Source organism: Carex rostrata, chromosome 14 (assembly GCF_964058835.1).
Source record: "Carex rostrata chromosome 14, lpCarRost1.2, whole genome shotgun sequence".
NCBI classification, from domain to species: domain Eukaryota; kingdom Viridiplantae; phylum Streptophyta; class Magnoliopsida; order Poales; family Cyperaceae; genus Carex; species Carex rostrata.
In genome coordinates this window covers 7,504,367-7,522,452 of record NC_135931.1, presented here as the reverse complement: position 1 = coordinate 7,522,452, position 18,086 = coordinate 7,504,367, and the positions used below count along the sequence as shown (strand labels likewise).

The 18,086-nt window shown below is 34.0% G+C and overlaps 1 protein-coding gene and 1 non-coding gene across 2 annotated transcripts; one reads left to right on the top strand and one right to left on the bottom strand.

The window, feature by feature from the left end:
* Positions 1-3,500: 3,500 nt before the first annotated feature.
* TRNAM-CAU (transfer RNA methionine (anticodon CAU)) lies at positions 3,501-3,585 on the top strand. The gene is given in 2 exon segments: positions 3,501-3,538; positions 3,550-3,585. It is a non-coding gene; the product is annotated as a tRNA-Met (tRNA).
* Positions 3,586-6,072: 2,487 nt separating this feature from the next.
* LOC144565140 (ribonuclease E/G-like protein, chloroplastic) lies at positions 6,073-16,361 on the bottom strand. Its single transcript, XM_078314801.1, has 15 exons — positions 16,206-16,361; positions 15,648-15,751; positions 15,243-15,424; positions 14,271-14,544; positions 12,908-13,659; positions 12,182-12,295; positions 11,200-11,403; positions 10,784-10,825; positions 10,030-10,154; positions 9,544-9,691; positions 9,077-9,149; positions 8,696-8,808; positions 8,126-8,245; positions 7,415-7,579; positions 6,073-6,203 (listed from the first exon to the last, which is right to left on the bottom strand). Exons 1-15 carry the CDS (start codon positions 16,298-16,300, stop codon positions 6,111-6,113), a joined length of 2,604 nt encoding a protein of 867 aa, XP_078170927.1. The 5' UTR covers positions 16,301-16,361; the 3' UTR covers positions 6,073-6,110.
* Positions 16,362-18,086: the final 1,725 nt, after the last annotated feature.

Genomic DNA, 18,086 nt, shown 5'->3' with positions numbered 1-18,086 from the left:
AGATGTAATTGATGAAAGGATCAAATCATAACTTTTATCCTTAAGTCTTGTAAAAATTAAAGATTCATACAATTGGGTCAATTTAGCTTAGATTCGGGTCCTAATTCACGTTGTGACCAAACACATCATAGCACGGTATGGCTCCGTCACGGAATGGCACAACACATGTGTCAATCACGTGTTGTGTCTCGTGTGTCCTGTGTCATGATCATCTTCCGAACTGTATGGTCACAGCATAGCATGTGGTCACGTGAGTCATTAAAGATAAATCACCCCGGATGACTCTAGTGATTTTTCATCAAACAGTGAATTTTGAATAAATTTGAAAATAAAGGCATGTGAATCACCCCGGACGAATGTGCATCGGGGATTGGGGTTACCACATGTGACCACACATAACTAACACGACCAATTATGAGGTGACTAACATGTCACGTCATGAAAATTAGAGTTTGTTGTTTTATGATTTTCAAATTTTGTTTTATAATAAACTAATCAAGCCAAATTAATACAAACGGTTAAATGTTATTATCCGTTTATTGTTTGACATTTTTTTTTTAAATTCCGTGACAGGAGCTGCTGAGGATGTTGCATTAGCAATACTTCTCATCAAAAATACATGGTACAGTGGGAGAAAAGTTACAACCTATTATCCCACTTAATCTATCAAAAAAGAACGAATTAAAATAAAGAAAATAGCTAAAATAAAAACAAAAGAAAGAACTACTGCGCCTAACAAAAACTAAGCCAAAGTTTATATTCATCTACAATCCGATCTACCATCAGCTCAGGAGGTAGATATCTTTCTCTAAAAATTTGCTCATTTCATTGTTTTCAAATGGCCCATGCCGCACATACGAACCATGATATCCAAGTTTTCTCCAAGCACCCCGCCAAATGTGAGTTGGAATAAAACTGCCGTAGAGATCGAAAAGAAGAAATCCACATTTGTTGTATGGTTGCTTCCCTCTTGATGAGATTAATACCCAACTTCACCAATAGCTGGTCCCATACCGGCGTTGCATACAAGCACGTAAAACACACACCTCATTTAGCATTGTATATGTTTTTGTTAGTGTTATGGTCTAGAATCCAATCACATGATAGTTTTTATATTTTGTTTATGATTTGTATTATTTTGTTCCTTAAGTATTTGTCGTATTATAAATTATTTGAGTTGATAACTTGAATTGTAGAACTCTATAATTAAGATGGTAATTACTCTAAAAATAGTCTCTAATCTTAGCAATTAGCATGAAACACTAATTTACTGCACAAGATTTGTATGTGAATTAAATGATGATTATGTTCTACAAATCATAGGTAAGTAGTTACCAATTTAATCACATAAATGCATGTTAGAGAACATGATACCCTGAATTAATGATGACACCCTAAATGAAACATTGAATGGATTGTGTTATGTGTCATCAATTGTTTCCTATGTGTTGAATTCTAAAGTATGAGATGTTCACCTTTCCTACATGAGAAATGTATATTGTGAGTATTGTCCAATGCTATCCTTAACCAGTAATTATATAGATGATATTTCAATATGCATGACTTGTGCGGAGGGAAGTTATTCATCAAGATTACTATTGTCCTTCATGTTTGATGAGTGATAATATCACCGGGCCCCTTGATAAAATATGATTGTATGCATGCTATATGACTAAGAGTTAATTATAAACAATCTGCTTTAAATCAAGAAATGAATAAATTCTAAAGGATGACACATTCTTACCTTTAATTTATTCATGATATCATGAGACATAAAAATTAACACAAATATACATTTATTTTATATTGTATTGTACACATCATTTGTGTCAATTGGGTAATCACAATGTATTGCTAGATGCCACTTGTGATTTATATAATTAAAAGAGTTTAAATTTTATTGCCAACATGACATAGATCCTCTTGAGTCACATCAAAATAGGATCTTAATTAGATAAATTATTTTAGTTTGTCATATGTGATATGAATATGGTGGTCGAATAATTAATTATAATAGTTATACTTTAATTGATTATATTCTATTTATTATATGATACTAAAATAAATGTCATCGAGATGACAACCTTAGTAAAAAAAAAAAAAAACTACTATGTCATATGTTGACATGTCATATAATTTTATTATCAATAAAAACATGAGAAATATATTGTATTATAATTATATGATGCATATGATGCAACATGCAATTAATTGGATTAATTGTAGTGGATTAATTTCGAATAAGTGAGAAAGAAAGTTGGCAGTCATAATTGTCAATTAATTCCTTTAAATTCGAAATTAAAGAGAAATGGAGAAAATGTGAACAATTAGTTTAGTAACATTCCAGCCTTTCTTAATTAGTGGAAAGTCCTAAAGATGTTCCTTAAATATTAATTTCTTTCTCTCCAATTGTGCAGAATTTTTTTGTCTTCCTCTCCAAGTTGCTGAAATTTAGTCCACTTATTTCTCATGTGTTGAGTATAATTTCTACTAACAACAAATAGTATTCTCTAGCAAGAAGAAATTTGTTTTTCTAATTAATCCTATCTATTTGTTGCTTGGAGGTAGATCAAGAAACAAGAAGGCCGACTAATCCATTAGAGGTTCTTCACCTTTGATTACCACAATGAATTCTTGTTTTGATAATGGCGCCACCACCATCTCAATAACAATGAGATATTTTGAATCTCCAAATTTCTTATTCTCAACCCTCCCCATTCTTTCGGCATACAAGCTGTTTTCCAATTTATCAATGACATGCCTCTCCCACCATTTTCATTGTTGCCTCACAAAAACAACCGACGTACCTTGTCCATTATTGTTTGACATCTTGATATGTATAAAATAAGCTCTAACAATCACAAAATTTTAAGTTTGACATCTCTCAAGTAGATAAACAAGGTTAAACGGTTTGGATTCAATTTGAGTTTCTAATTTTGAAATATAAATAGAAAAGTGAGGGTTGTGGCATCGAAAAAATTGCTCAAATATGGTATTTGTAATTGTAGTGAAAGATATTTGTAATTTCGAAATATAACAGAGATATACATGAAATTATGTCTTATGAGTTTGAACAAGAATACAATATGGACATTTTTTAGTAAAAGATTTACTTATGTTTAAAAATTAATGAAAATATAGAGGAAACATTTGTTCTTGGCTCTTTGCAAAGGAAATGACAATCAGAAAATTAAGCGGCTGCAGAGATAGACACTAAAAGAGGATTAAGTGGTCATTATAAAAATATAGAAAAAAAAATCACATTTTATAAGAAAAAAAATTAATTGTGGTAAAGATTAAGAGTATTACAAGATGCTATATATAAAATAATGACAGATTCGTAATAGAAGAAAAAACAAATACACTTTTTATAAGAATCAGCCCAAAAGCACAACTAATAAAAGAGAGCATAGAATAAAGAAACGAACTAAAAAACAAATAGAAAGTAAAAGCAGACTATACTATATATAATAAAATTATATTAATAATTAAAACAAAAAGGGGTGGTGGCGCAGTTGGCTAGCGCGTAGGTCTCATAGCTACTGAGTAATCCTGAGGTCGAGAGTTCGAGCCTCTCTCACCCCAATATTTTTTTTCTTTATGACTGTGCTCTATTTTTGGGGCTATTTTTTTGGAAATTGATACTGCGGCCGACAGTAAACTCACTCATGTTCCGGTGTAATAAAAGCAATTCGAGTTTTCGATTTAAAAATTTTTTTGGAACAAAATACTTTGCACAATAGATGGATTGATGTAATGATTTTCAAATCAATTAATTTTGACAAAAAAAAATTCAGATGAAAGCCACCTAGCAAAATTAATGATTTTGGCCCTTGACAAGAGATTCTGTAATTGTGCAAATTTTCTTCTGCAAATAGTGAAACAAATCTGGATTCATTTCTCCCTTATGTATTCGTTCTTATTATGGTATATGAAAGCAAAATTACGGCGTTGCATGCCTTCTGAGGTCTGAATAATTTGAATGGTTCTCAAATTTAGTTGTGCAGTTTTCAAATTTCAACTTAACATAATAATGCTAAGTTTCATAATATTTATTCATCAAAAGGAACATTAAAAATATATCAAATCTCAGGTGGCAGCTTCTGCCACTTTTCTCAAAAAAAAAAAAAATATCAAATCCGGTAAAGGTTTAACATATTTAAAGAAATTATTTATAAAAGTGGGTATATTTAGAGAAGGGTGGATTTTCATTTTTCAAGGTAAAAAGTAAAAAACTATTGTGTGTTTGGATCGTCTAGAATAGTATGGGATTAGCATTGTTTTTGGGTTAGCGACTATTCTTATCCACTATTCTACGTTTGGATCGCCCTAGGAATAAAGCTATTTTTTGGATTAGCATTGCTCTTGCTAACACCATCCAAATAATGAAATAGCGCTAACTTCAAATCAGTGCTATTTCTGAGATTGCATTCAAATAATGAATTTCTCACACTAAGCTTCAGTTCACAACACCATCCAAATAATGAAATAGCGCTAACTTCAAATCAGTGCTATTTCTGAGATTGCATTCAAATAATGAATTTCTCACACTAAGCTTCAGTTCACATTTTATTTTGTGTTTTGGGCGTTTATTGTTACTTAACCAACCCCAGTCCAAATGGTTGGGCCAAATGCTCACAAAAGAAGTTCGGCTTCGGCTATTTCCAGAAAAAAAATTTAATCTGAACTAGCATTTTGTCAAGTGACAGAGATAATTTTTTTCGTGTGGAGGGTTGCAGGTTCGAAACCTGAAAAAGAAAAACAATTCTTTGTGAATATTAAATAGTTTGGTGGCTTGATCTCCATCCTTTACTCAAAAAAATTATCATAGAAATAATAGAAATTAATTTAGAGCATCTTCATTTCTAAAATTAACTATAAATTATAATTGAAAGTCCAATGTAAAATTAGCAATTAATAATCAACAAATGAAAATCTATAAATTTTCCAACGTGGTAATTAAAAGTGCTTTCTTTTAAAGAAAGCTTACTAATTATGAAATTCTCATACACCCTAGAAATTGGGATTTTTTTTTTTGTCAAGTTGAATTAGAAATTAAAATAGAAAGTCCAATGTAGATACTCTTAGTCTTTATTAATCTGGTGTATGCAATTATGCCGCAATTACACTTTGATTAACCCCTTTACAACAGTTAAACAGTGTAATATATTGCATATGATAATTCCTTGATTATTTAAGGGGTTTCTAATATTCCTTTTTCTGAGTAAACTCTGATATTTCTTATATTGGCATAATTCTTCTCTTGATGAGATACAATCATACAAGGTAATTTGCCAGGACATACATGAATTCCAAAGAAATCACTTTGTATCATCGTATGCATGACTCTCGTCCCGTTCAAATGTTCAATGCCTTCTATCCTTTGGCTGGGATAGGCATTGTCAGTTTTGTTTGTAGAATTATTGGAAAATATGAAAGACACACACTTGAAGTGAAACATGTTGAGAAGTTCGTATCTCTTCTATTTCTTATTTTTTTGGTGAGATTAATTAGTCAATATGGTACGCTTTACGTGTGATGTTAGAGGCTGAAGAGGTAGGATGGTTCTCATTTGAATTTCTAATGTCTTTTGAAATGTGACAATTTATAATTTTGACAATTCTTTCTATCTTTTTTAATATTTTTTAATTAAGTGAGAGATGTACTCTTGTTAAATTATCAAAATATGTATTATCAAGGATCCAATCCTAATTTTTTGGGCATCTTTTTTTTTTGTGTTATTTTGGATAATTTTTTCCGCACTTAATCGCTGGGAAATGTTGTTGTCTGCCCTTGATTTAATCGCTTGGGATTTTTTGTTTTTTTAGCAGTTTATACGGAAAAGACCTGTGATGTCTCTACCGTGGTGTTCAAGAGTTTTGACAAAGCGGCCATTAATAATTTTTATCTATACTGATTATCCGTATATTCAATTTGTACAATTTCATTTAAAATAAAATATTTGATGGACAGTATCCAACTAAGTTTAAATGAGCTGATCCTCACATTGAAAAGTTTCAATAGTACACATCTCATTTTAATTTATAATTAGTCATGCATCTTACATTAAAAGGTGTGAAAATTAAAATATGGGACAACTGCATGAAAAACTAGAACAGAATCTGTCTAGAATCTTTTGTTTTTCTTTTGGTTTTTTTTTGTGGTTTCAACTCAAATTTTCCCCAAGGAAAGCCGCTCCCGGTCTGTCCATCAAAATAAAAAGATTTGTTTCATGTCAGAATGAAAATAAAAAGAGGTGAATTTCTCAATAAAAATTAAAAATAAGTTCAGAACCTTGGGGACAGCTAAGCATAAAAATTTTGCATTAGGTGCACCATATTGAATACAAATAAAAATGAACTAGGTGTGTTTTCGATATAAAAAAAATAAAAATAAAAATAATAAATTAAGAAGGCTTTGCAGAAGACTTTGCATTCAGTTCTCCATACACAATAGACACGGCTGCAAACGAACCGAACCGAACCTACCTGGTTCGAAATTATTTCAAACCGAACCCAGTTCGAAATTGAAATAGATTTCAAACCTAACAGGTCAATTCGAATTCGGTATAATTCGAACTAGTTCGATTTGATTCGAAATTAATTCGAAATTGAGAGCAAAAATATTCAGATTTAGATCCAAACAAATTTAAATTCAAACCCATACTGAATCCGAACCCAATAGCGGAGTCCAGACCCGTTCGGGTAACTCTAACAAACACCTCAAGGCTCCTTTTATAAGCTGGAGAGCGGTTTTGACTGTGATCGGTTAGAACTGTGGGACTAACATTTTTCAAGTATGCATTGACCGGAATTTGAATAAATTGGGCCGTCGGGTAAATTTGGGCCGAAGTAAATTATAGTTAGTTAAAAGCTTCGGAGATGTTCAAATGGAAAAATAGAAGCATGGACACAATTATCAGACCGATTCTGTCTGAATTTGTATCATGCTCTCCACGCTATTTTCAGTCATGGACACGGTTTATGGGAAACCTTCATGTATTGAGTCTATGGTTTATAGCACCGGGTATAGGCGATATAATGAAGCCTTCTCTCCCAAACCGTTCAGCAAAAGAGAACAAAACGCAAGGACACAGCTGGCGCCAGCAAATTCCTCCTTCAAATTCTAAAACCCTAGACTCTTTGGCTGCAAATGAATCGAACCAAAAAAAATTTCGAACCAAACCGATTCGAACCTGCCCTGGTTCAAATTCGAATTGAATTAATTTCAAATCTAATTGATTTGAATTAATTTCCGAATTACTTTCGAATCGAAATTTTTTCGAACTTTTTCGAATCGAACTTGAATCGAATCACGAATCTTGAATTTTTTGTGCACCCCTAGACACCAACCAATCTTTTGAAAGGTAAAAAATAGAAAAATCAAGCAGAAGAGTTAAGCATGCATTGCATACCTCTAATGTAACCGAAACATTTAAAGAGCTTTCTAAAATAGCCAGTTTCGTTTTCTCCAGATTTGTTTTCTTCGTCATGTAGACCTTCATGTGCTGTTCCACCCTTAACAAAAAGTGCGGCCATGATTTTGGCCTTCTCGGGTCAGGTTTCTCATTTGAGGAAGCCTGTGGGAATCAACATTCTTTTTAATAATTTTATTCCAATACAAGACAAGAGAAATAGGCTACCTAATTTATTACTGGTATATCATTACAGAGATCAAGGTAATAACAAGGAGCTATTCAAAACCAAGATTAAAAAAGCCAAGAAAAGAAAAGACAAAAGGTTCTTCAAATTTGAGATTGCAATCCTCAAGACAAGAGAAAACAGAGTAGATATATTTCCAAATAACATGTACTTTTCTGTTTGTATCTAAGACCCAGCATTGTTCAAGTTTTTGGTTTTTTTTCCAGTAATATGTAGTCATAAACTTTTTGAGCAAAAGATGACTAAATGAACCTTAACATTTTTCATATTAAATGATACAGATGTCAACATAGCTGATGCGTAATTGCTTACCAATTGCCACCATCTGTATCCATCAGTAATTCAGAATCATATGCAGAAATTCAAAATGCTAGCCGAAAGTACAGTACTCAGTATGCATATATAGAAACATGTGGATGTAATTTGCAAAAGGACCCTGCTGGAAATTGGGACTTGTTGCTTACAAGAAAGCGTGAAATTTCATGTTCAATTTTTGAAAATGTTGTCGCTAAGGCCTCCACACGGCCAGTTGCCTGACAAAACTCGCACGGCTCACTTATCACAAATGAATCACTGTGATGCACCTGCACAGGAACAAATAAATAAATAAACAAATCACAAGAGATCACCTTCGTTTCATTGGGCATTGACAAATTTACCTCTTGTTATATTGAGAATGCTAAAGTGCTTTTGCAAATTACCATATGTTAAATTCACAATAACAACCAACAAGTTAATTGTTGTTTGTAAAAGACCCAAACTGCTAAAACCAAGGTAAATTCAAGTAAAAGAAATTGACCAAATTACCACTTTGTCGAATGGGTGAAAGGACACAAAAGGTTGATTACATAGAAACCTTTTCAATCACCTCATTTTAATGGTTCAACATCACTTACATATGATTGGAAAAAGATCAGGGTGTTGATTGCAGAGTAACTGCAAAGTATTTGTAAAGATGAAAACTTTTCTGTATCAACCAGAAAACCAGTACAGAAATCATTAACTTTCAACATGAAAGAAAAATTATTACACACCATTTCTCTTGTTATTTCCATCAATCCTAGATTGGATATTTTTGAGATTGCCACTTTAGACCTATCCCTCTCTACTTCCTTCTTCATTTCTTCATACACAGAGATCTTATTTTCTGAAAATAAAAATCAATTAATATTTTCTTAAAAAGTCCTCCTCTGGTGGTGCCCATTCCCAACAGCCAACAGAAGCCCAAAGAGGGTAAAAGAAAAAAGATTTCGTAATCTCACAGTTGATTTTGCATTTCTTCTTCTTTTTTTTCAGAAGGAAACAATAACTGGTTCAGGTAATATGAGTATTAAACACAACATAACACGAGATACCGATATTTGCTATATTGTACTATGAGAGCCAAAACAATCGTAAAATAGCATTTTACATACGATCATTGGCCATGTCGATAAAATCCACAATAATGCCTCCACCAATATTTCTTAAGCGCAATTCCCTTGCAATCTATTATAACAAGCAAAATATTAGTATTTACAATTACCAAAGGTAAACTAATCAGCTCTCGCTTCACTGCTTTTCCTTTTTTGTGTGCTTCTGTGTTCTTGTTTGTGTGTGCTAATTTGGTACATGTAATGGGACCCATGATTAACTATAGAAAATTTATCAGTAAAATGTTGAATTCAAGGATTACAATACCACCGAGTATTGGGAACAGAACTAATCTTGTCTAACAATTTTATTCAAGCACTTACTTTTTCAGCCATGAACTCTTAAGACTTAATTAAGCTTCAAGTGATCAATCACACAATTATAAGACCAAATAGCAAACAATTATCCAGCAGGGACCGGTCACCCCCGGGAATATCCCTCCTTATCTGTCGGAGGTCTTAATCATTACCTGCTTAGCAGCAGCAAGATTGACTTTTTTAATTGCTTTCTCTTGAGATAATCTCTGTCCAAGCATACTCCTCCCACTATTCACATCTATTGAGACAAAGGCTTCAGTTTGTTCTATCACCAGATGTCCACCATCTGGCAGTGGTACTCTATAAGAATTAAAAAATTATACGTTAGTGAGCATGCCATGTCTTGTACATATAAATGGTACAAGTGACATGAGGTGGTATTAAACTGGAATAGTAATCTTCGGTTGATATGATGCGGTTGTAAGCTTCTGTCGATCTTATTTTCATAATCAATTCCAAAACAAAAGAACTAAGTAAAATCAAAGTTTTGTTTTGTTAGTTTTTTTGTTCAGATCAAATCCCCCAGTCACACCCATGTGCCCATTCCCTCCCACAAACACGCACGCAGACACACACAAAGGAAGACAACAAAGAAGAATATCTCCACCGACAAGCAAAATAAATTTTGCAATTAATACCTGTTACGAAGAATTCTCTCTATCTCTTCTTCAATTTTATATTCGTCAAAAATTGGAGTTCTCTTCTTGTAGAGCTCAACCCGGTCACAGAGCTCTGGTGCTATTTTTTGTACGTCAATTGTCACCTAATAGATTATGCAAGAGACTAATTAGTTCAAACTAAAAATGTAATTAATTTACTGAGACATGGATAAGATGTTGATCATTGAACAAACGAGGGTCTAGAATCTAGATTAAAATTTATGATACACAAAAAAAATGTCAGTATCCATGTAATTAATATGTGATATTGAAGACAATATATTAGTATTCATGTCAACTTTATTAGTTGATCATTGAACAAATGCTATTTGTAATTCTAAACAGACCATGCGATAGATGACAATATTATTTTACGGATGTTAATTTAAATGCAGGACTGGTTTGGTAAACATTGGAAAATCTAAAAGCAAAATGATACTTTTATGACTTTTAAGGACCAAAATAAAAAATGGGTAATACTTTTTTTTGTTTAATTTGTTCTACCTCTACTGTTCTTCATTTGTGTGTGCAAATTAATATATGCTAATTGACATTCATTTAATGAATTAGGAGCAGTGAGGCTCTAATATGGCGTTCAGCCAAGGAAATTTACTAATAGAAAACACAAACAGAGCTACTCTGGCGTGAACCACACTGATACTGTACAGTACCAGCAAGGTACAGTGCAGGAATGCAAGCTGATAAGTATGCCATTCCTTTAAATTAGCAGTACCTCATGATAGCTACGAGGAGAGTCAACCAGCACACTCTCGACCTGAGGCAAATTGAATATCATGTATAGCAGTTAATAAACAGAGTTTTATTAGCTGCAACAATTAAAAAGCAATAACTAGTCGTAAGCACAAAGAAACATATTATCGAAGTTCTTAGAAAAAAAATTAAAAACAAATAGAGTCACGGTCAGGGATTGTAGAAACCAAGGATACTATACATAATGGCAGAAGATCTCTATACTTAGTTAATAGGATAAAGTGAGTCATTTATTCACTTTTGTGGATTCAACAGTTGGTGTTTTATGCAAAAAATAAAAAATTGCTTAATGCTCACAATGTAATTGCAAGCTTAAGAAATCTCTGGTTTATTTTGTAAATTGTAAAAATGATTGCAAAAGACAAAATTAGATATTACCTTATCAGAAAAATAGTCGTAAATGACAGTCAAGTTCTGATTCATGGCTCGATGAAGCATGGCAGGTACAGCACCTACAATTTTCTCTTGTGCAGCCTGTACTGCCGATTTTGCATGCTCAACTATCCCATCCCAAGTTGACAGCAAAATGTCAAAATCTTTTTCCAACTCTTCAGATGGGTGGCCAGCAGCTGCTGGTTCTGCCTAAATTTGCAAAGCGGAAGGGCACTTTAGTTTTTCTAATGATACAATATTTTCAGCAGATTCCAATTAGGATATCATTTTCTTGGTAACAACACCCGAAGTTTCAGGTTTTAAGCAAACAATATGAAAGTATACAATTTTAAATCCAGCTACAAGAAAATCAAATAAGAGGGCAATTTCCGCGAGTTAATGGTGTATTTTTTTTTTTTATTTTGGGTCAGAACCTAGCTTTCGCCACTTGGCTACTAGGAATATGTAAATAAATTTTTTTAGTATCAATATCTCTGTTGGCGGCAATCTGCCGCCAACCATCAAAAAAAGAAAATCAAATAAGAGAAGGGTTTAATTCATATTATTTCAAAAAGATCACTATGAGATCATTACCTACAAACTTAAGACCGAGCAACCAGATCTTTTTCTGGCAATTTAGTTTAATTTCGGTTTAGAGAGGAGAAAAAAAAAAAAGCTAATTAAGCAATTATAGATAGGAGTAAATATGTTTATATTAATCAGAATAAACATTTTATTTCACAATAGTATAATACCTGTTCGCAATTACAAAATATATCCAAAAATAGCTACTAGCAAATACAGCAAATATATGGTATATTTGCTAATGCAATAAGCATGTGTAGCAAAATTAGTCCCTTGAATCGGGCATATAATCTAACCAGGAAACAATAAAAGCTAAAGTAGACATGGTTCATATAACCTAAAGTAGATATGGTCCGTATACACCCGAACTATTACAATTATCTAGAAACTACTCTATGAGTACCTTCAGACCAAAACCAGCCGGCTTCAATGCTTTAGCAATGGCAAGTAGACGGGCCCTCTCTGGCTCTTCTACTGCCAGTGGGACATCAATCATTTCGTCGCGAGTCATAAGTATCTGTTAAAGCAATAAATAATATAATTAACCCTTCTCTGGCAGCTCAAAATTTAGAGCATGAATTGCTTAAACTGGTATTAGGGAAGAGGTCGTGAATTTGACCCCAGGAGTCTCGTGTTATTCAAGAAGTAATCTCCCATCGATATTCAGGGACATGATTTTTGTTTGTCGAAGTTGCTTGGGTGTAGGATGCGAAGTAGGTAAAATCAACAGGAAACCCAACCTTCTACCAGATAGCTTTTAGAGCAACTGATTGGAGAAGGCTAAGGTATACAGTGCATACTTACTAATGATGCCAACTTAGTTACCAAAAACTTGAATTCACCATAATTCATCAGTGTTTCTTTCTCTTAATATCACTGTCCCATAGTTCCCACTATTCACTTTTTTCTTCATATATGCCACTTTTTCAGAGTTGTGAGCAATGCATACTGGTACTAAATTGGTTTCCCACAAAGTTTTTGCTTACAAAGATCTTTTGGCTTAAGGGAATGTGATCCAATGACCATACCAGTAAAAAAGTCAACTATTTGCCGACTTGGGTCATGGAACAACAGGACTCTCTATAAGAGGGGAAAAAGGGAGAGGTGCCAAAGTCTTTTGCCTACTTACCCAAAATCTACTTTTGACTATCGGGTATGGCGTGAGCATCACAGAATTGGTGCTGCTACCAGTTCTCTCTTCCTTTGGTTTAATTACCTGCACGATTATTTTGGCCCCTTTACTAACCCCGGCCCACTTATTCACATCCTCGCTACACTCAGAATACTTACTCTTTGTAATGGCATTGTTTTTAGGGTACAAAAATAGTCCCCTGTTCTCTCTCATGAACATAAAGACCGGCTCAGTCAGGCCTATGTCCACGACCATGAGGACCCCACCCTTTTGGGGCATCATCTTCTTAACAACCCCCAAATATATGTTGTTGAACATCACAGAATTGTTAAGTGGCTCCAAGATTAGCTCCACTAGGGTGTCATTCTCTAGAACTGCAATCCTTCGCATGTTACATGCAGAGGAGTTTATCAAAATCTTCATGGTAATTTTTTCCCTGCTGGAATTTTCTGGAACTGTAGCCATGCTGGAAACTAATGGGTCTTTTACTGGATTAAATTCTTCAATTTGGAAGTCTTTAGTTTGAAGCAGTAGTCGTGGTTTCTTAACGAGTTGGTCCTTCAAATTTGAATATTCATTGATATAACTTGCTTTATCTTCTGTGCTTTGGATCGATGGATTTTCATTTGGTTGATTACTTGGGGAAAAATTTGCTTCAGTACGCCTTTCTTTAATATATTTGCTTAGATTGCTTGGAGGTTTTTGTTTCATGGGAACTCCATTCTGACTCGTCAGTACACCATTTTGACCTGTCAATACACTGTAAACATTAAATTATTCAGCACCATGATAAGAAAACATTGCACGAACTGATATCTTTTAGCTCTTTTGTTTCATCTGCATAAAATAAGTAAAAGGTAGCAGCCATGCATTGACAGGATTAGTGCACAGTTCTGGAACTAAATTGATACCTAAACAAGTAAACATCAATATATGGCCAGAAAATCTTTAAAGAGCAGAGGAAAAGACCCCATAGGTACTTGCTTGTACTTGTGGGATTAATATCCTTCTTATTACAGGAGCACTTTCGCGTCCCTGCAGAAAAACATAAGCCCCTGTAACTAGTATTATTATGTGCATCCCTACAAGTGTAGGGAATATCACAGCTACCGCTACATAACTGCAAACAATACATCTAACTACACCTTCCCTCAAAAAATACCCAACGTAACCATACTGCAGGAAAATAAGGAAGCAAAAAAGAGTAATCGGAAACTAAATTAGAAGAGGAAAGATGTATGTGATATTTTCCATATCCTTTTAGAAGGATATTGTTAGATATTTCTTGTTTTCCAAGGGAATATAAGACATTTCGACGACTTTCAGGGGAATGCATGAAAATATTGCAAATGTAAACTACCTGAAAAGGAAGCCTGATTAAGCGATCCATTCACAGGCTCAAATGGATCATGACTTGAACTTAGATGAAATAACCAAGAGTCCCAGGAAGGAGTTGGGTTCCTATGGCCCACGTCACGGACCCAACAATCCCTAACAGAAACAGGTTCATTTCCCTTGCATGAGGGAGGTATCGAAAGCGAGAACTTTGGTCCTGGCCGGTATGAGGAAAGAGGCCATGAGCTTGTCTTCTTCATCAGAAGATAGTTGTACTTTATGTGAATCCCACAAGGCACCTATGATTTATCAGGGGATAGATATGTTATTAGAATCTAGTATCATATTAGTAGCAAATGATTTTAATAGTTGATCATTGAGGTGAAGATTGTTCCCTAAAATGGGCAAGAATGAAAATTTAGCTTCATTTGTTCCCATATCCTAATTGGAGAATTTATTATTTATAGTCACATCACTGATCAGAACAACCACTTAACATATTAGAAGTTCCAAAACTGAGGCCTACAACTGATAGCAATGGGCCTCACCTCTCTACGGATTTTTTTCAAGTTTGATTTCCTTTCGAGGCATCCAAAAAGATATGGATAATGGATTTAACATGACTTTTATTACAAAGAGAGAGAGAACATATCACAATTTTCTTTTTCTTTTTTTTTCTTTTTTTTTTGAAAGTTGGCAACAATTGCCGCCAACAAGTAAGTTATTAACATATTACGATTTTCATTTGAGGCTTGCTTTATTCAAGAGTAGCAAGCCAACTTTAATTGTTTATTACAATTTCCACACAATTGCAATTTGCATATTTCCACTGGAACAAGGTCTGGGAGCCTAGGACTAGTCACTTCCTTTCAAACCACGACCTTTACTTCTATTTTACTTAAAATACCGACCTAACAAAAACTGCAGTAAAAAGCAAATCACATACACACAAAGAGAGTTAAAATGAATGAACAATATACATGCATAATAGGAGTACCATTATTTCAGTTTCCCATAAGTTGGCCATCTGGAGGGAGGGCGACAATGGAATAGCCAAATCAGGGTTCCAACAGCCCAGAACATCAGGTTCACCAGTTAAGTACACACGCTCATTGGTTAGTTCGATTTCTAAGCTCCAATTTACTTTACACAATCCTTCACATGCCACAGCAGTATCACCTAGAGCAAAGAAAAAGAACAACAATAGCACATACAGATGCTCACCAAACTTATACCGGTTGTCAATACTTTTCATGTTACATGAATACAATGGACTATAAGCCTCAGTTGAACCCAAAACTGCCTCAATAAAGCATTTAAGCAATAAAAGGACCAGAAGAACTAATTGCCCTCAGTTGGATGAACTTCTAGAAAAATAAATAAAGGAAAACTACAATCGTACCGTTTCTTAGAGACATCAATCTTAAACTAAAGGGATAAGATGGAACTCCTGCAGCTTGGTTTACACTTGGTTCATCCCTCAGTGGCATTAAATGCACAATTTGTCTGCAAGATAATGTACCGTGCTAATTGAAGTTCTAAGAAAATAAGATAATTTCAGTATACCCGTGTGGGAAAAATTATAGTCCTGACCAACCAAACACTACCAATATAGTACCAGTACTGAATGGTGACAAAAACCTGTCGGTCAGAGTTCAGCAAGATATATATCTTTTCTGTTATTGACAGATGTTATTTTGGGCTTTTAATTCAACTTGAGCATAATTCTTATTACTTTTTAAAGACATAGTACATATTGTATGCTTCACAGGGACAGAACAACAACAAAACAGCATGCATTGCTCCCAACCAACGAGTCCACATATCTCATTGTATTTTCTAATCTATACGAGCAAATTGCAGAATAATTGTACCCAAAAAAATAATATTAATTGTCAAAGGCCCAATTCTAAACTGAGCAATTTAAATAAAATAGAGTCAAACGGAGAAAAGGAGAGACCTTCGTGTGAGGCCAAAAGAAGACGACCCTGCCTCTTTCGACGCTAAAATGAGGTTTCTAGAGAGAGGCAAAGGAGGTGAAGAGAGAGAAACCATAGCGTGGGGGGTGTATTACTGTATCACTGACTTTGAATAGCAAGGTTTAAGGTTTAGACAATCGCTAGCAGAGATAGAGAACGGGGAAGGGATAAGAAAGAAAGAGTAAATGTCTTGTAGCTACGTTGCTCGGCCCCTTTTTTTAACCATGGGCAGCATTAAACGGGCTGATTCTGAGCAACACTGTTCGAATTTATAACTCATAACGGGCCTAAGACTCGAGTTGTTTTCAGCCCGTTTCATTTTATAATTTTTTCTTCTTTCTTTTTTTGGGTCTTTGAAGGTGGGATCGAATCTCCTGCCCCCCTGGAGGCAGGAATTTCCTGTCGCCAGAGTCACTGTTAGTGGGCCCCACCCATTCTAAACCCTAAACCCGGCCCCACCTATCCTAAACCCGACCCCACCCCACAGTGACTGAGGGGGCAGGAAAATCCTGCACCCCGGGGGGCAGGTGATCTGCTCCCCTTTGAAGGTCTAGAGACTAGATGCCAATTACCAAAGCACTGACGGAGTGGCGGACATGAAATGACATGTGTATTGAATATTGTGCTATGAGTTACACAGACGATTACGATGCTACTGTTCAATATTCAAATTTTTAAAATCCGAATCGAATCTTAAATCTTGCTCACCAAACTTATACCATTCAAATATTTGATTTTCTACCTATCTAAAAAAATAGTAAAAAAATTTCAAAAAATATAAAATTTGATCTCCAAACACATATTAATATGGAGAACAAGAAGAACGGTTCGGATCAACCGTTAGGATTTTGAAAATTCAAATATTGAGTCGTAACACCGTAGTCCTCTATGTAACCCATAGTACCGTAGCCATACTCTTCAAATATAGATGTACTCGTTAAAAACATGAAATAAATTGACACTTATATAGATGTACTCATTAATTTAAGAGAAATCAGAAAAATTGTTCCGAGTGCGATCGCCAAATGTTTGCCCGGGCCTGCACGCTCGAATATTGATGTTTATTGTAAAATTTGTGCACACAAATTTTAATACATTGGAAGAGTGAATCATGTCCAAATTTAAATTCATACATGATTCATCCTTTTTATTGCTTTAAAATTTTGTGTAGGGTCACATTCATTTCGTCAACAAATACTGCAAAGAATTGCTAATGCTTCTTTTGATATCGTGTGCATGAATTTTGATGCACCATTATAGGTTACCATCTGTATAAATTTTATTTTGTACGCGATTCGCCATTTTTGACATATCAAAATCGTGCTAGCAAATTATCAATTTAACATCAATATCTAAATGAACGTTAAACTATCGCTTTCCGAATGATGATTATCGATCCTGTTAAATTAATTCGACAGCAAGACCATCCCGAAACTTGCCCTTTTAAATCAATGCAAGTCTATATACATTAGCACTTTAACAAACCATTCTCTGATATATATGTTTTGGAATTGTCATATACAGACAATAACCTTCAATATACTTCATATTTTATTTTTTATAAAGAAAGTCTCCAAATTTTTCGTTTATGTCAAATTGAACTTCGAACTATAATTTGACAATCATCTTTCCTCTCCCTCCCTTGAATTGTGCAATTGATGACATTGACCACTCTCAACAATTAATTTATTATTTAATGCTAAACTTTATATATGGAATGATCAGAACATCTTTGATAAATTTAAATTTTTGTTTAAATATTTTAATAAATGATAATACTTTCTAATTTGCAATATCAATTTTAAATTAATAATAATTAACTACTTCATAATGTTTGTTGTATTTTGTGTGGAAGTAAAAAA